The sequence below is a fragment of the Chanodichthys erythropterus genome, chromosome 21, assembly GCF_024489055.1.
Source record: "Chanodichthys erythropterus isolate Z2021 chromosome 21, ASM2448905v1, whole genome shotgun sequence".
NCBI lineage: Eukaryota > Metazoa > Chordata > Actinopteri > Cypriniformes > Xenocyprididae > Chanodichthys > Chanodichthys erythropterus.
Genome location: NC_090241.1, coordinates 24,853,850 through 24,868,144, shown reverse-complemented (window position 1 = coordinate 24,868,144; position 14,295 = coordinate 24,853,850). Strand labels below are relative to the sequence as shown.

Sequence of the window (14,295 nt, the reverse complement as noted above, 5' to 3'; positions counted from 1 at the left end):
TTGTCCTTAATGGCATTTTTTCCCCTACATTACTTTTACTTTTATACTTTAAGTAGTTTTGAAACCAGTACTTTTATACTTTTACTTGAGTAAAACGCTTGAGTTGATACTTCAACTTCTACAGAAGTATTTTTAAACCCTAGTATCTATACTTCTACTTGAGTAATGAATGTGAATACTTTTGACACCAGTGCTTTCTAAATGTTTCGTTAGCATAATGTACTGTTAAATGTGGTTAAAGTTACCATCGTTTCTTACTGTATTCACGGAGACAAGAGCCGTCGCTATTTTCATTTTAAACACTTGCGAGCGCGAGCAATTAAAGGGGCAGCAGCCCTGAATCGGCACATTTCTAATTATGCCCCCAAATAGGCAGTTAAAAAAAATATTTAAAAAAAAAATCTATGGGGTATTTTGAGCTGAAACTTCACAGACACATTCAGGGGACACCTTAGACTTATATTACATCTTGTAAAAAAATGTTCAATGGGACCTTTAAGAGACATAATCAATGCAAGAGCAGCAACGGTGATCATTTTTAAGATTAAAGCTCCTGAGCCTCAAGAGAGGCTGTTTCAAATCTCTTTTCTGGGCCACAGGTTGTACGCGAGAGTCATACATCTCAAGGTTGGGTGTCAGCATCAAGATGGATGCTGTGTATAATCGAACCAAACTTCTCATTTACTTGTTCTCTCTCTCTGCCATTGTCTTCCCTGTGCCTGTGATGTGCGTTTTATTAGCATGCTCTGGGCTAGAGACAAATGCTCCAGTTCGATGCCTGGCACTGGGCTGCACTCAGGCATCCATCACAAGTGAAGGGGGCGCTAGGGGTCAATAGCTTATGCTCTATGTAATTACAGATGGATACCCACGAGATGAAATGATTTACAAGTGGAGGAAGAACTCTGTGCAGGCGGCTGATCAGAAGTCATGGAGACTTTACCAGTTCGACTTCATGGGCCTGAGGAACACCACAGATATAATTAAGACAACAGCAGGTAATTTTCTACTATATTTTTTGGATCTAATGAGAGTATGGTTATGATTATTTATTGGCTATTGATAAATAGAATTTTTTAGATGGCTGATATACACTAGTGTTCAAAAGTGGATTTTTATATATATATATATATATATATATATATATATATATATATATATATATATATATATATATATCTGTGAATTTATTTGCTAAAAATACATTAAAAAACTGTAATACTTTGAAATATTATTACAAATAACTGTTATCTGTTTGAATATATTTTAAAGTATTATTGATGGTGAAGCTGAATTTTCAGCAGCATTACTTCAGAAACATTCTTTATTATTATCACTACTATTAACATTTTTTTTTATTATTGACATTATTTTATTATTATTATATTTTTCTTCATGATTCTTTGATTAATAGAAAGTTCAATTAACAGCATTTATTAAAAATAGAAAACTTTTGTAACATTGTAAAAGTCTGTCACTTTTTTTTTATTTAATGCATAGCTAAGGATTATAAGTAGTTATAAGTATTCATTTCTTAAAAAAAAAAAAAAAAAAAAATGCTGAACCCCAAACTTTTGAACGGTGATGTAAATATCATAATGTAAGTTATAGAGCTAGAAGTTTGGTTCAAAGCAACCGTTTCTAACCCAGGTATTCTCATCCAATGTAGTATGATTAAAAATGCTTAGAATAATATCTCCCTTTAATTTACATTATTAAATTATGCTAAACTAGTGTTGACCTATTTTCTCAAGCAGCTATCTTTACATCTTTTTTATTGTCCTGGATTCATCACACCATTGTATTTTCTGGTTGACAGACATTTGCATTTGTTTAGTGTTGGTTTTGTGTTAAAGCAGAGTTTTTGCATATTAGCTTTACACCTAGATTTGTCTATTTGTACCATTTCAAATTTCACTTAAAATAGCCTTGAAATATAAATATAACCATGTCAATAAAGAAAGGAAAAACATTGCAATTAAATCTAAGCTAAGATATTTTCAAGGTTGGTCAGTCAAAAAATTGGTTTTACACTCTATAGAAGTGACTAGATCAACCAAAGATGATATATGAGGTTGTTTTGCTTGACAATAAATATATAGATATAATGTTTTATATCTAGTATGTGTACCGTCTGCAGTATCTTAATAGACCTCCATTAAGATTGAAATCTCTGGGTCCAAAGATTGTAAGCAGTTGAAATGTCACTTCAGTTAAAGTACTTCTGTACGTGCACTATTGGATGACATTTTCTCAGGGCCTAGTAAATCTTAGTGTGAACATGGTCAATGGACTGAACTAGAAATTTTATATCTACATTATCATATTCATACACCAAATCTGTTATACAAGAATGATGCAGAATGGCATTTTTGGTGCAAATTGATTTTACATTGAAGTTATATTAAATCAAAATATAAAGTAATGTTTTATATTTTCAGAGAGAGATAAAGGTTTGCTCCAAACTTTGCTTTGAGGTAATACTGATTATATTAACAAATGAAAACTGCATACAGTACAGTAGCGTTGCCATCATTTTTCAAATTATCAATACGAGAGGTGAATATATAAGAACTGCTGCATGAATTTGGAAAAAAAAACAAAAACAAAAAAACTATTAGACTGTACTAGGTCTTTTGATTTTTTTCCAAATATTGCAAATCATTTTGACTGTTAAAACAAAATGATTTGCAATATGTGAAAAAAGATCAAAAGACCTAGTAATTCCGCACAGTTTACTCTCAGCCTGTGAAAATGAATAGAAACTGTTTATCACTGTATGGATGATGAAAAAAACCTGACAATTCTGTAGGCTACAATGGAGAGTGAAAAGGTTTGTTTAGGCCTCCAGACAAAACAGTAATAATGACTGAAAAAAGTTCACAATATCAGTGCAACATGAAAGAAACAAAATGTTTTTCAGACATTTCAAAACTTCAGATTAGGCCTGTGAGGTTTAAATGAGTAACTATAGTGTATATTAGCATAGCTCAAGGATCTTCACAATTGAGAGTTTTTGCATATTAGCTTTACACCTAGATTTGTCTATTTGTACCATTTCAAATTTCACTTAAAAATAGCCTTGAAATATAGATATAACCATGTCAATAAAGAAAGGAGAAACATTGCAATTAAATCTGAGCTAAGATATTTTCAAGGTTGGTCAGCCTCTTAAAAAATACAAAAATGAAAACTGGCAGGAGGGCTTTTCAAAGAAAATATAAAGGCAATATGACCTTCACATTTCAGTGTTAGACTTGGTTTGTCAATGCATGTATGAATAAAGTTTAGTCATAGAAGTACATCAATGTATTTGAGACACCATTGGTTTCTTCTTTCTAGAGATGTTTCATTGGCAATATATTTTTCTCTTTCTAGGTGACTATGTGGTGATGACTGTATATTTTGACCTAAGCAGAAGAATGGGATACTTCACAATTCAGACCTATATCCCCTGCATACTTACTGTGGTTCTCTCTTGGGTGTCCTTTTGGATCAAAAAAGATGCAACTCCAGCCAGAACAGCACTAGGTACATGCAGTAAATACAGACAACTGGTCCTTGTGTGATTCATTCATGTGTGACTTGATGTTTGTGTTTCATTAAAAAAAAAAAAAAAAAAAGCAGTGTTAAAGTAACTTTGAAATTACTTTGGCCATGCACACACTGCAAAGTTTTGGGAGTGATTTAAAGTGCCCCTATTATACTATTTTAAAGGTTCCTAGTTTTGCTTTGGAGGTCTCCTACAATACGTTTACATGCATCCATGGTCAATATAAACACTTTAATTTTCTGATAATATACATTGCAGCAAGCATCACCTCTTTTCTCACAGTGTCTCAAATGGTTCGATCAAGGACTCAGTCTCTTTAAATGCCTCCTTGAATTGGCCCAGTCTATTGTGATTGGTCTACTGCTTACAGCATGTTGGGAAAAAAACACCCATTGATACGAACCGTAACAATGGCATCCTTTATAAGTGCATGCAAAGTGGATTTGCTTTTGCAGCACAGTCTCCTCGACATGACAACATGAACCACAATCTTCCAGTTTGAGGGCGGGTCAAAGTAGACATTGGTCACGGACAGCCAATGAAGACCATAGGCTGGCATTATGCAAATTTGTCACAAACCTATGTAAATTTGTCAGGTAGTAAGACTGGATTTACGAATGACACATTTTAGGCAGTTCAGATTTGGTGCTGTCTTTTGGGAGACAATAGCAGTTTTTCTACCGTTGTGCCGAACCATTTTCATTGCTTAATTGTTCCATTCTGTGCCGATCCGGCCCAGCTGGTACAGATATGGTTACATTTTGCACTGTGGGGCTGATAACGGAGCTCTTAGGAATGTAATCCAAATGTGTCAGTCATTGCTTTAGTAACACAAGAGTTAACAGACGGTATGAGATAGTATTAATAGTGACCACGTTATGGAGGATGATTCAATTTCTTTTAATTTTATTATTAACTTTATTCAAATAACATGCTTGGCCAGCTACAGAGAAACTGGTAGCCAGGTAAGGGGTCAACTGATATGTGTTTTTCAGGGCCGATGCCTATACAGATTATTACACATCAAGTAGACTGATAACCTATATTTTGAACCGGTATTTACAGTCAAATCAAAATGTATTCAGACACCTTGAACATTTCATTTATTAATACAGTTTATTCACTTTAGTTTAAAAAATGGCAATAAAATATGACAAGATCTCTATGGAAGAGGATTAGGGCCAAGCAATGATAAAAAAAAATAAAACCATCTCAAGATAAAAGTTGTTAAATTTCGAGAATAAACTCGTTAAATTTCAAGAAAAAGGTTGAGATAAAATGTTGAGAATAAACCACAGTCTATGGAATAAACTCATTAAATTACTAGAAAAAACTTGTTAAATTTTGAGAAAAAAGTCAAGATAAAATGTTGAGAATAAAGTCATTAAATTGCGAGAAAAAAGTTGTTAAATTACGAGAACAAACTCGTTAAATTTTGAGAAAAAAGTCGAGAAAAAATGTTGAGCATAAAGTCGAGAAAAAATGTTGAGAATAAAGTCATTAAATTACGAGAATAAAGTCATTAAATTCCGAGAAAAAAGTTGTTAAATTACGAGAACAAATTCATTAAATTACGAGAATAAATTCGTTAATTTAATGACTTTATTCTCAACATTTTATCTCGACTTTTTTCTCGAAATTTAACAACATTTTTCTCATAATTTAACGAATTTGTTCTCGTAATTTAATGAATTTTTTCTTGTAATTTAATGAATTTTTTCTCAACATTTTATCTCGACTTTTTTCTCATAATTTAACAACTTTAATCTCGAGATGGTTTTATTTTTTTATTATTGCTTGGCCCTAATCCTCTTCCGTAGATCTCAGAGTTAAACTGTGTCAGAAAAAAAATTAATCTTAATTATGTCAGATAACACTTAAGCAAAACATGGTCAGGCCAAAGTGTCCAAATTTTTATCAGTTTTACTGGTAGTCTACTGCATGAAGAACTTTTCCTTATAATATGTCACAGTTTAATTTATTTTGCTATCCTCACTTACATAAATGAAGTATAGTGTACTCTCAAAAATATCAAAAATGTCTGAATCAATTTTTGGTTTGACTGTAAGTCTGGGGTAAAAATTAAAATGAATGTCAAAATTAAGAATAACAAGGGCTCTGTGAGAGTGTGAGTGCAAAACTTTCAGTGCCTTCAGCCTTCTGCACTGATTGGCTGGACTTGTGACTTCCAACAAATCAGATGGGCAGTGGGTGTACATTGCTCTAGGCCACAGAGTAGTGAGTTCCAACAGAGGTGGGAGCCAAATAGCGCATTTTAAAATTAAATTATTTTATCGGCAAACTGGTTTTGAAAATGACCAATACCGATAAGCATTAAAAATGCTAAATTATTGGTGTCGATAATCGGTCAACCCTTAAGCCAGGCAACAGACAAGTGACCAATCCTGAGTGGCGACGTCACTTCACACATTCTACCAGCATAATTTGATCTGAACTTTGAGTGTCTTTTACATTCATAAACAGCTATATTACACATTACATGAAAGGTAATCTGAAAAAGTGTATTGGGGGTACTTTAATGCTATAGTGAATTTCCTGAATTATCAGTACATTGTGTGTACAGAATACACAAAATTCACAAAATTGTGATGGTTGATAAATATTTTGCTTTATTTACAATTCAACTTGACATATGAGAATGAAAGACAAAAAAAAAATGTTTTCATAAGAAGAAAATGTATGTGTTTTCTTTCAGTGTGTCTGTTTGTTCACATTTATTCTTGTTTCATTACAGTGCTTTTTCTGTTTTTTGTTTGCTTTACACATTTCTTTATAGTTTCCTGCTTTAAGTCCATGTCCTGTCCTGGTAAATGTCACTTTTGTCAAGGTAACTTGCTTTTTTCATTTTTCTTTTTTTTTTTTTTTTTTCTTTTTCTTTTTTTTTACATGTATCCCCATATTGTTCAAGAGATCTGCATGTATCTTGCAACATAATTTAGAAAGACTTTTAATCTATCGTATGATGTAGCTTGATTAGCTTGCCACTCTTAGGCTGTATTGTTGGATTAACTCTGCGCACACAACAGATAAGTGTGGCCTGAGATGGTGTTCCCACTGAGTATTCTCAAGCTAACAAGCAGGATCAGTGACAGTCATAAAAAAAGGGTCATAGATTGACATAAATTGGGTGTCTACACTGATCCTATAGCTAACTGCTAAGAAAACTGGAAGAAAAGGCCCTGCACAATCTATGTTTGGAAGAAAAGAAATAAACTGGCAACATACTCTGAGAAGAAAAAGGATGAATGCAATTAATCTGTCTGACAAAAGAAGTCATTATACCTTCAGTGGAAAGAAAGGGAGCAGGAGAAAAAGTAGAGATTTGCTTTACAGGCGTCCGGTTGATCGATGAAGTCCAGAGAGAAAGGCAGCCGAGATAAAATGTGGGAGAGAGAAAGAGCTTGGGCTCACAGCCGTGGAAATGTCAGGTTAGAAAAGGATGTGACCAAGACAGAACCCAGAAAAATAGTGAGGGGTCAAGTATAGGGTGGTGAGTCAGATGTTGAAGATATGTCCAGCTTAATCTGAAAATGCATTTTGTGTGGTAACATTTAAATAAACACTTTTGGGCTATGTACAAAAGCAATGTAGAAACCCAAATAGCTCATTCATATGTGCTTTGTTAATTTTAAAACCATGGGCAATTATAGGAATTTTGTCCTTCTTTTTCTGCAAAAACAAATGTCTCTCTGCTGGGAGGACTTTCCACTATGTTGGAACACGGCTGCTAGGATAAGAGCATCAGTGAGGTCAGGCACATTGTTCGGATTTATCCCAGAGGTCTTCAGTGGTGTTCAGGTCTGGGCAATCAATTTCTTCCATGTTCCCCACTTTGTGCATGGGGAATTAGTATGCCCATTCAACAACATCAACAACAAACAAGTCTATTTGCTTAATGCTCATTACTTATATACCTGCTAGCAATAACTATAAAGATCTGTTAATTATATGGGGGTGTCCACATACTTGTAATGTAGTGTTAATTGTTTAATATGACTAAATATACTTGACTATATTTAGCTATACAAATGAAAGTAATTTTAAAGGTCAAGTTTTTAATGTTGTTCATATGTTTTTAACATGCTTTAAAGCAAATTTTTCTGTCGATATGTAAAATCGTGTAGATTTATCAGTATGATGCATATATTATGATGTTATAATGAACTATATTCCTTTCTCCACTGGTGTTATGAGCTGTTCAAAGCGTTTCTAAGGATTGTTAGAAGGCAGCTGTCTGACTCATGTGAACATGGTTTATGTAACATTAGCAAAACATTATTAGCTGATTGATAACATAGTCAAGAAAAAGGCTTATCATATTAATTACCGTTATGTGTCCGATGTTGTAAAGAGCGATACCATTGAGCAACGTTTACCTCAGTATGTTGACCGAGTGGATCTGAGCTGGCACGAGCGAGTGGAGGCGGGGCTAATTATCATATTCATAAATCTGTGTATATTAAATGAGGCAAAGGTTTAGAGTTACATTCAAGCTATTTTAAGGCATTAAGATTTTTTTTCACAGGAAAAAATGTTTAAATATGCAATTTTGGTGATCAAAAATGAGTTTTAAAGGATAAAATAATTGACTACAGGGGGACTTTAAAAAAAGTATCGGTTTTATTGTAATAATATATCACAATATTGTTGATTTATCAAATAAATGGTGAGCATAAGAGACATCATTCAACAACAAAATAATAATAATAATAATAATAATAAATCTTACCTACGCTATACTTTTCAATGGTAGTGTATATTGATGATATTATAATGATATGAATTTTTTCAAAATCAAAATGTCTCACTTTTGAATAGTTGGAAAAGATGGGGGGAAACAGGGAAATTATCTAGGGGAAGAGTAGAAAAGTACTGAACACACCTTACAGCTGGTCTACAATCATTACGAACTCTTTCAACCCACAAACCAACAGCCTGGGTACCATCACTGATAAGTACAGGAAGTACAGCATTACAGTCATTTGAACACCCAGCCAGTTGTTATGTCATTCTTATCCATCGTTAAAAAAAAAAAAAAAAACAGATGATAGAACTAATGAGGCTAAAATGGAGCTAAGCAGTTCAGGAAAGAGTGCAATTTTGAAATGCATATTTCATTCACAGTCTTTTCTGACTCAGGCAGGCAGTCATTTAACTAAGTGCCACTGTGTCAGGGGAAGTCTGTCTAACAGGTGAAGGTAATAACCGTGGCCAGCAACAGCAGAGGAAAAAAGGAATGGGGTGCAAAATTTCTCTCTGAAATAGATGAAGCTTGCTTGTTTCCATAGAAACCCTTGCAAAACAGGGGCACAGTCACTGGTTCTCTGAGGCAACTCTAAATGTCCATGCAAGAGTGGAGCTAAGAATGTCTACACGCTTCTAAGATTCTAGGTGTTTGTGTGGGTGGAATTTTTTTAATTTGCAGGTGTCTCTGTTTCTATCAAATGCAAGAGAAGGACTTCAGCATCTGGACAGGTGTCAAATTGAAAGGAAAAACAATAAGAAAGGCATATAATAGTGTTGTTGTTGTTGTTTTCCTTTCTGAGGAATAGAATAATAATTTGCGGTATTGGTGAATTATGTTGGCGGTATTACATTAAGTATTGCATTAGTATTACAATAAGTATTGCATTACTTTTTTTCCTTTCATGTATTGCCTGTATTAAAATTCTGCCTATGTCAAGCCAGTCACTTATGAGGTTCCATTTTAGATAGGCAGCTTAGTGAGGCAGCTGGAACAGACTGGAACATACGTGTCCAACAAGAACCAGAGCAATGGCACCTTAGATGGAATTTAATCAGGTCTGCTCAGTGAAAGAGCGTCACATAATTAGCTTAGAGACAAAAAAATAACAGTGTTTTGTATTCAGCAGAGATGTGAAACTACATTTTACTCATGCTAACCATGTCAGCGTACGCTTTAGATGATTTAGCTCATATTTTTCATTAGCAGGCCTTTCCCTTGTTACCAGCCTTTCCATCTAATATCCTCTTTTGATTATGCAGGAATAACAACAGTATTAACCATGACAACACTCAGCACGGTGGCACGGACATCACTACCCAGGGTCTCATACGTCACAGCAATGGACCTTTTCGTCACTGTCTGTTTCCTGTTTGTTTTTGCGGCTCTCATGGAGTATGCCACACTCAATTATTACTCTTATAGTGCTCGTAGACCAACCTGCAACAAGACGAAAAGATCGGTGAGTACCATGTTCTGCCCGAATCTTTATTCTGCAGAGCCTTTATTAGGAGAAAGCTATGCATCCTGTTCACGCAATATATGTAAGGGAATGTTTTTTTTTTGTTTTTTTCTTGCTCTAACAGGGGACTCCTGAGCTTCTAGCCATCTATCAAAGTTTCATGTCCACCATGTATATTAAAATGAATACTGAAATTTTCCAGAGCCATTTTTGATACAGTCAGTAGACTTGTTTTTATTTAGCATCAATGTGTTTTGGTTTGTACGGAGCCCCTAAAAGGACATGGTGGTGGGAAAAAAAAGTGGGATGGGAGGAAAAAATGTTTTTTAAAAAGATTTTGCATTCCCTTGCAAATCTTTTGTGTTCTCTCGTAAATATATTTGTGTTCTCTCACAAATATGTTTTGAACTTGAAATCAAGTATAAATAAATGTTTTTTTAAATAGAGATCACTGTTCTACGGAAGAGGATTAGGGCCAAGCAATAATAAAAAAATAAAACCATCTTGAGATTGAAGTTGTTAAATTTCGAGAAAAAAGTCTAAATAAAATGTTGAGAATAAACTCATTAAATTACGAGAATAAAGTAATTAAATTACAAGAAAAAAAGTCGTTAATTATGAGAAAAAAAATCGTAATTTAACGAATTTGTTCTCGTAATTTATCAACTTTTTTTTCTCATAATTTAATGACTTCTCAAAATTTTATCTCGACTTTTTTCTCGAAATTTAACGACATTTTTCTCATAATTTAACAAATTTGTTCTCAACATTTTATCTCCACTTTTTTATCGAAATTTAACTAGTTTTTTCACGTAATTTAACGAGTTTATTCTCAACATTTTGTCTCAACTTTTTTTCTCAAAATGTAACTAGTTTTTTCTTGAAATTTAACAACTTTAATCTCGAGACGGTTTTATTTTTTTATTATTGCTTGGCCCTAATCCTCTTCCATAGTGTTCTCCCACAATCCTGAAAACAAAAAAATATTCAAAATCAAAATCAAAATATTCTATTTGTTGTTATAAATGAGTCTTTTTATAAATATCTAAAACGTTATAAATTCGTATATATTTTTAAAAAATATATTCATTTAAATGAATTTGTTATGTTAAAGAAATGAATTGTTGAAATTAATTAATCAAATACATTTTAACAGTCTCTGGTCCCCACCTACTGGTGTAATAATGTAATAGATACAATCTTTATTTGAAGCGTAACATTAGTTTCAAATGTCAGTTACTCATTTTGACTGTGGCTGCCGCAACATCAGTGTTTATATCCGGACTTTAAACTTTTATCCCAATACTTTTGTTACTATTTGCAACAGTTTGATGTTTTATAACAGTGAATATACAGTTAGGGTTACAGGTCACTACATTGTCTGCAAATGCACTAATTCCATAGAATATAATGCTATGCTAATATGACAAATATGAGAAATTTGCTATGGTTGTATATTTAGTCTCCACATTTTAAGTATTTAGGGAATGAAAAACATCCAAGCGCCTCATTCCGACCAAATTCTAAGATACATTTATTAATATTATTGAATGTTATTAAATTGTAAAGGTGCAATTCACTCTTAGCCATATTCCGTGTAGCATTTTAATTGGTCAATCGTCTATTCTGATTGATTGATAACTTTTGATGTTTAATCCAGAAGCGAAGAGAATGAATTTCTTGTAAAAGAGAGATCCGTGAGTGCACAGGACAGTTTGAACGCACACATCTGAACGAGAGGGGAGGTGGTTCATAAGAGCACCGTAGGCCTATATTGGAGAGTGCGCATCCAGTTTTGTGCGAGAGTGAAGGAAATCCACGGATGATAGATTCATGGATGCACTCTCACGTTAAAATAATGTGCTCTTGACTTCATTTCAGCTAAAATTTTGCAGGAGAACGCAAAAGTTTTGCACGGGAACGCAAATATCTTCGTGAGAGAATGCAAACGTTTTGCGAGGGAACACAAAAGCTATGGAAGTAGCTTTAGTAGGGTTTAGCAGTGATTATTAAATATATATGAATATATATGTATACCCTACAGGGTAACACTTTATAATAACTGCACACTATGAAGCATTAGTTAAGCATTAGTTAATAGTTAATTAATCACTTATAAAGCATTAATATACATTAGTAAGTAGTTTATAAATACAGCTATAATTGCTTTATTCTTGATTTATAAGCATATCTATAATGTGTTTAATAATTGTATTTTCATACTTTACTAATAATCAGTTTATTATTTCTAAATTAAGTATTACATTATTTACAAACCAGTTATTTAGGAGTTGTCAGTAGTTCATTTAGTAAGTGTAAGTAAATGATTAATAAACTATTTAAACATTCATTTATACATCTTATTATTTAGACACATAGTAATAGTTACTTAGTGTGTTAGTAAATGTTTTATTAACACATATTCCTACTGCAATTCATGATTAATTCAGGTAGTTATAAAACATATAGAAGTAGTCAGTTAACTATTTTTGTGAGCTCATCTAAAGTGAGGACTATTTATGCTTTTTAAAGCTTTTATAAATGAGATTTAAAGGTTCAGTGATCTTCTACACTGCTGTTCTCTAATTTTTAAAGTTAGTACTGAGGTAGTTTTGACACTAGGAATATGTTAATAAAGCATTTATATACACACTGAGTAACTAATACTATATGTATAAATAATAAGATGCATATGATGTACATTTAAATATTTTATTAATCATTTACTTACACTTCCTAAATGATCTTATGAACCACTGACAACTCCTAAATTACTGGTTTGTGAATAATGTAATACATAATTTAAAAATGATAAATTGATCATTAATAAATTATGAAAATACAATTATTAAACTCATTATAGATATGCTTATAAATCAAGAACAAAGCATTTATAGCTGTATTCATAAATGGCTTACTAATGTCTATTAATGTTTTATAAATGATGAATTAACTATTTACTAATGCTTAACTAATGCTTCATAGCGTGAGTTATTCTAAAGTGTTACCCACTACGGTACAAAATGGAGTCTGTAAGATTTTATAAAAAGCTGCATTTATTTAATCAAAAATGCATTAAAAATCGTAATATTGTGATATTATAATTCAGGTAGAGTCTATTATTGTTGTACTTTCATAACATAGTGATGTACTATTGCTATCAAATGTATGTGGACAGAAGTCCCTTTTTCGCATACGTGTTTGTTATAGGCGATCTCTCAAGATGGTATGGTATGGAAAGATGATTTCATTAGGCTGATGTTGTTAGTCTTTGTCTATGTGTGTAATGTGATGCTAAATTATGGTTGAGCAAGCACGCCTTACTTTTTATTCATTGTGTTTCTCCGGTGACAGTCTCCGCAGGTGAAATTTTCCCACTCTCTCGCCGATCACTCATTTTGATTAGATCTTATCTCTGCTGAGAAGCACGGATAATTACCATAGCAATTTTACACGAAACAAATATTACCCTATAGGTGATCTCACATATATTATCTTTCAGTTCTGTAATTACCATGCTTTGCTAGTTATGTCACTATAATGAGACAAATAACTGGGAATAAGTGGCAGAATACTATTGGAGAGTTTTCATTGTGTGGTCTAAAAGGGTTTAGAGAAAGGATTTCGACAGCTATGCTCAGGTCAGCATACCTACACCTGTAGCTGTGAGAGATTGATGCTGTACTTGACATGCCCACCAAAGAGAAGTTAGTTCAAGTGAGTGGGAATCTCTTAGAAGCCACCATGATCTTATGCTTTGATTGACAGCCCACTCTAAAGGATTTGTTTTGCTCATGGCATAGATTAGATGTACAAGCATACACTTTGAATACAGTTTTGTTGTTCAATTGGATGAAATATTGTGTACAGTACATGCAAAACACATCCAAATTTATGACTCTGAGGGTTTTTTGGATGCGTATTGCAAACGAGAGCCCTTCAAATTCTAAAAGGATGTTGTTTTTTGTCCAACAGAACTACTCAGTGCTGGATGTGGGTCCTCCTCCCACAGTTATCACGCTCAACAACTCCATGTACTGGCAGGAGTTTGATGATGCCTGTGTTTATGAGTGCCTGGATGGAAAAGACTGTCAGAGTTTCTTCTGCTGCTACGAAGAGTGCAAAGATGGAGCATGGCGAAAGGGCCGTGTGCATATAGACATTTTGGAACTCGATGCATACTCTCGTGTCTTCTTTCCCACCTCTTTCCTATTGTTCAATATTGTCTACTGGGTAGGCTACTTGTATCTTTAGCGGTCCTACACACCTCACGACACAAAGGACTTGACTTTTGGTCAAGAGAAGAAACAAAGAATAGACTGAACCAGGACTTTCAAGGTACAGTAAAAAAAAAAAAAAAAAAAGAGAACGGATACTGGTTATCAGAGTTGAGCTGTGGTGATACAAGGACTTCTCCAGTAGGAGATGAAAAAGAAAAATGAGACTACAGAAATCGAAAGCTACAGCAGATACGTCAAAACCCTTAAAACCAGGCTGTTTTTATATGGTCAGGAA

The 14,295-nt window shown here is 33.4% G+C and overlaps 1 protein-coding gene across 2 annotated transcripts in view; it reads left to right on the top strand.

Annotated features, from left to right (window-relative positions):
* The window catches only part of LOC137010923 (gamma-aminobutyric acid receptor subunit gamma-3), a 148,955-nt gene extending 134,921 nt beyond the window's left edge, over positions 1-14,034 (top strand). Inside the window, exons 6-10 of one of the 2 annotated variants that reach the window (XM_067373378.1) lie at positions 861-998; positions 3,379-3,531; positions 6,351-6,401; positions 9,581-9,780; positions 13,756-14,034. In XM_067373378.1, coding sequence (XP_067229479.1) covers positions 861-998; positions 3,379-3,531; positions 6,351-6,401; positions 9,581-9,780; positions 13,756-14,034 — 821 coding nt within the window. The remainder of the gene's footprint in view (positions 1-860; positions 999-3,378; positions 3,532-6,350; positions 6,402-9,580; positions 9,781-13,755) is intronic. The other variant, XM_067373379.1, reaches the window with a different exon arrangement.
* Positions 14,035-14,295: the final 261 nt, after the last annotated feature.